Source organism: Erinaceus europaeus, chromosome 17, assembly GCF_950295315.1.
Source record: "Erinaceus europaeus chromosome 17, mEriEur2.1, whole genome shotgun sequence".
NCBI classification, from domain to species: Eukaryota; Metazoa; Chordata; class Mammalia; order Eulipotyphla; family Erinaceidae; genus Erinaceus; species Erinaceus europaeus.
Genome location: NC_080178.1, coordinates 5,009,232 through 5,011,823, shown reverse-complemented (window position 1 = coordinate 5,011,823; position 2,592 = coordinate 5,009,232). Strand labels below are relative to the sequence as shown.

Sequence of the window (2,592 nt, the reverse complement as noted above, 5' to 3'; positions counted from 1 at the left end):
CTGTTTCTATCCAATAACTAAAGATTAAAAACAAAAAAAAGGCTTCCTGGAGGGGCGGGTGCCTGGTGACTGACCAAAACAAGGGAATGAATGGGGGGAGGGGTCAGGAATGCCGCTCGGGCTTCTGGCTTATGCCATTGGGCGGCTCCGGTGTCACTCATGACGTCGACGTAAGGCGGCACCGATTGGCTGTCTCGTGGAACGCGCCTGAAACTGACGTGTGTCCGTCATTTCCGGCATACTTCCGGGTCCTCCCCCCCCCCCCGTCGGCCCCCGCTCCGGAACTTCCGGCAGCCCCGCCATTTTGACTCCCCGACCTTGGGTGGGATTGGCGGCCCTGCGTGCTGCTCGTCGGGGTCATGTCTGTGTTCGCGCCGCTGCTGCTCCGGGGCCTGACGGGCGCGGCCCGGAGGCTGCCCGTGCCGCGTGCACAGGTGCATTCCAAGCCTCCGCGGGAGCAGCTGGGGATCATGGTGAGTGAGGGCGCGGGAGGTGCGGGAGATGGGGGCCTGGCGGCCCGCGGCGGAGGGGTCGGCTCGGTGGGTCCGGCCCTGCGGCCGCCTCCTCGCGGTGCCGCCTCGAGCTGTGCCCCGAGCCCCCAGCAGGAGGGGCCGACATTGCGGGCTCGGGCCTGGCCGCGGTGTGCTGTGGCCTTGACGGCCTGTCAAGTCGCCTGTCGCCAGCCCCAAGGTCAGATGGCAGGCCGGCGGCTGAGCCTGAGGAGCCCAAAGCTGTGAACGCTGGGGGGGGGGCGGGGGCGGGGGCGGGGGACGCACCGGGTTGAGCGCAAGGACCCGGGTTCGAACCCCGGCTCCCCACCTGCGCGGGGGGTCTCTTCACAGGCGGTGAAGCAGGTCTGCAGGTGTCTGTCTTTCTGTCTTCCCCTCCTCTCTCCATTTCTCTCTGTCCTATCGAAAAAAATAGGTAAAAGTGGTCACAGGAGTCGTGGATTCGTAGTGCGGTCACTGACCTCCAGCGATAACCCTGCAGGCGCGCACGCACACAGACAGACATACACACGCGCGCACACAGACAGACATACACACGCGCGCACACAGACAGACATACACACGCGCGCACACAGACAGACATACACACGCGCGCACACAGACAGACATACACACGCGCGCACACAGACAGACATACACACGCGCGCACACAGACAGACATACACACGCGCGCACACAGACAGACATACACACGCGCGCACACACACAGACGCACGCGCGTGCACACACAGACATACACACGCGCGCACACAGACAGACATACACACGCGCGCACACACACAGACGCACGCGCGTGCACACACAGACATACACACGCGCGCACACACACAGACGCACGCGCGTGCACACACAGACATACACACGCGCATATAGACGCGCACACAGACATACAGATGCACACACAGACATACACACGCGCATATAGACGCGCACACAGACATACAGATGCACACACAGACATACACACGCGCGCATATAGACGCACATACAGATGCACACAGAGACATACACGCGCGCGCGCACAGAGATACAGACGCGCACACACACACAGACAGACACACACGCTGAGGTTCTTCTTTTCCTCATCTCCTCTTCGTGGTCGGGGAAGCTCCCGTGGAGCCCGAGTGGGTCCCGGCTGGCCGAGGGGGGCTGCAGGCGGCTCGGCGTCCTCACCGGGCTCCTTCTCTCCTGTGCTGTGTAGGACAAGGCCATCGGGCTCACCGCCTGCTTCCTGTGTTTCCTCCTGCCCGGGGGCTGGGTGCTATCCCACCTGGAGAACTACAAGCGTCGGGAGTGAAGGGCCGGCCCTCCCCGTCGCCTCTCCCCATCATGTCTGCATTCCTGGTCCGCGCCGGATCATGACCTTAGTCACAGTGACCTCTGCAATCATGACCTCTCCACCTCCGTGCTGACATCCTGGGACCACATCAGGCGCTTGATAAGGTCCTGCCCAGGCCGCGTGCGGCCCCTGTAACAATAAAGTCTATTTCAACTGCTTCCAAAACGCACGGTGGTGCCTTCCGCCTGGGCTCCTGCCTCCCTCTCCCCGCTCCCCTGGGCCGGGGATGGTGTTGGTTGGGGGCCTGTTGGTGGTGTGCCCCCGGGCCGCGTCTGCCTCAGCCTTTGTTGCTGCCCGAGTGCTGCTTCCCATGGTTCCCTGCTCTGGGGCTTTCTGGCAGGTGGCAGAATAGCTCCTTGGGTAGCCAGGCGCTTGCCCTAGGCACAGCCGGGTTCAAGTCCGGCCCCCGCTGCATTGACGGTGGTGTGGTTTCTCTCTGGTCTTTCTGTCTGGAAAACTCAACCAAGCGTGGCGAAGGCCAGAGGTGACCAAAATAAATAAAAACAAACGCTTGCTGGGCTAGGGAGAGAATGTAGTGGACACGTAAAGAGTCATTCTCGAGGCACCAAAGGTTCCGGGTTCAATCCCCAGCACCGTCTTGAGCCAGAGCTTAGAAGTGGTCTTGCAGGAATGAATAAGCGAGCGCTTTCTGGTTCTTGGGGAGGGGGGGGTCCCCGTGTCGGGACGTCCTGCCGCCAAGTTCAATCTGAGTCCATCCCATTGGCGCCACTTCTACAGCTGGAG

At 62.1% G+C, this 2,592-nt stretch overlaps 1 protein-coding gene across 1 annotated transcript; it reads left to right on the top strand.

Moving 5' to 3' along the window:
* Positions 1–281: 281 nt before the first annotated feature.
* LOC107522290 (cytochrome c oxidase subunit 8A, mitochondrial) lies at positions 282–2,013 on the top strand. Its single transcript, XM_016186196.2, has 2 exons — positions 282–473; positions 1,711–2,013. The coding sequence occupies exons 1-2, from the start codon at positions 360–362 to the stop codon at positions 1,804–1,806; spliced, it is 210 nt and encodes a 69-aa protein (XP_016041682.1). The 5' UTR covers positions 282–359; the 3' UTR covers positions 1,807–2,013.
* The last annotated feature ends 579 nt before the right edge of the window (positions 2,014–2,592 follow it).

Excerpts from the sequence above, each read along its gene's own strand:
- LOC107522290 (XM_016186196.2), top strand. The coding sequence starts at position 360 with ATGTCTGTGTTCGCGCCGCTGCTGCTCCGGGGCCTGACGGGCGCGGCC. Across the intron at positions 474-1,710 it reads GGGAGCAGCTGGGGATCATG|GACAAGGCCATCGGGCTCAC; the intron begins GTGAGTGAGGGC and ends TGTGCTGTGTAG.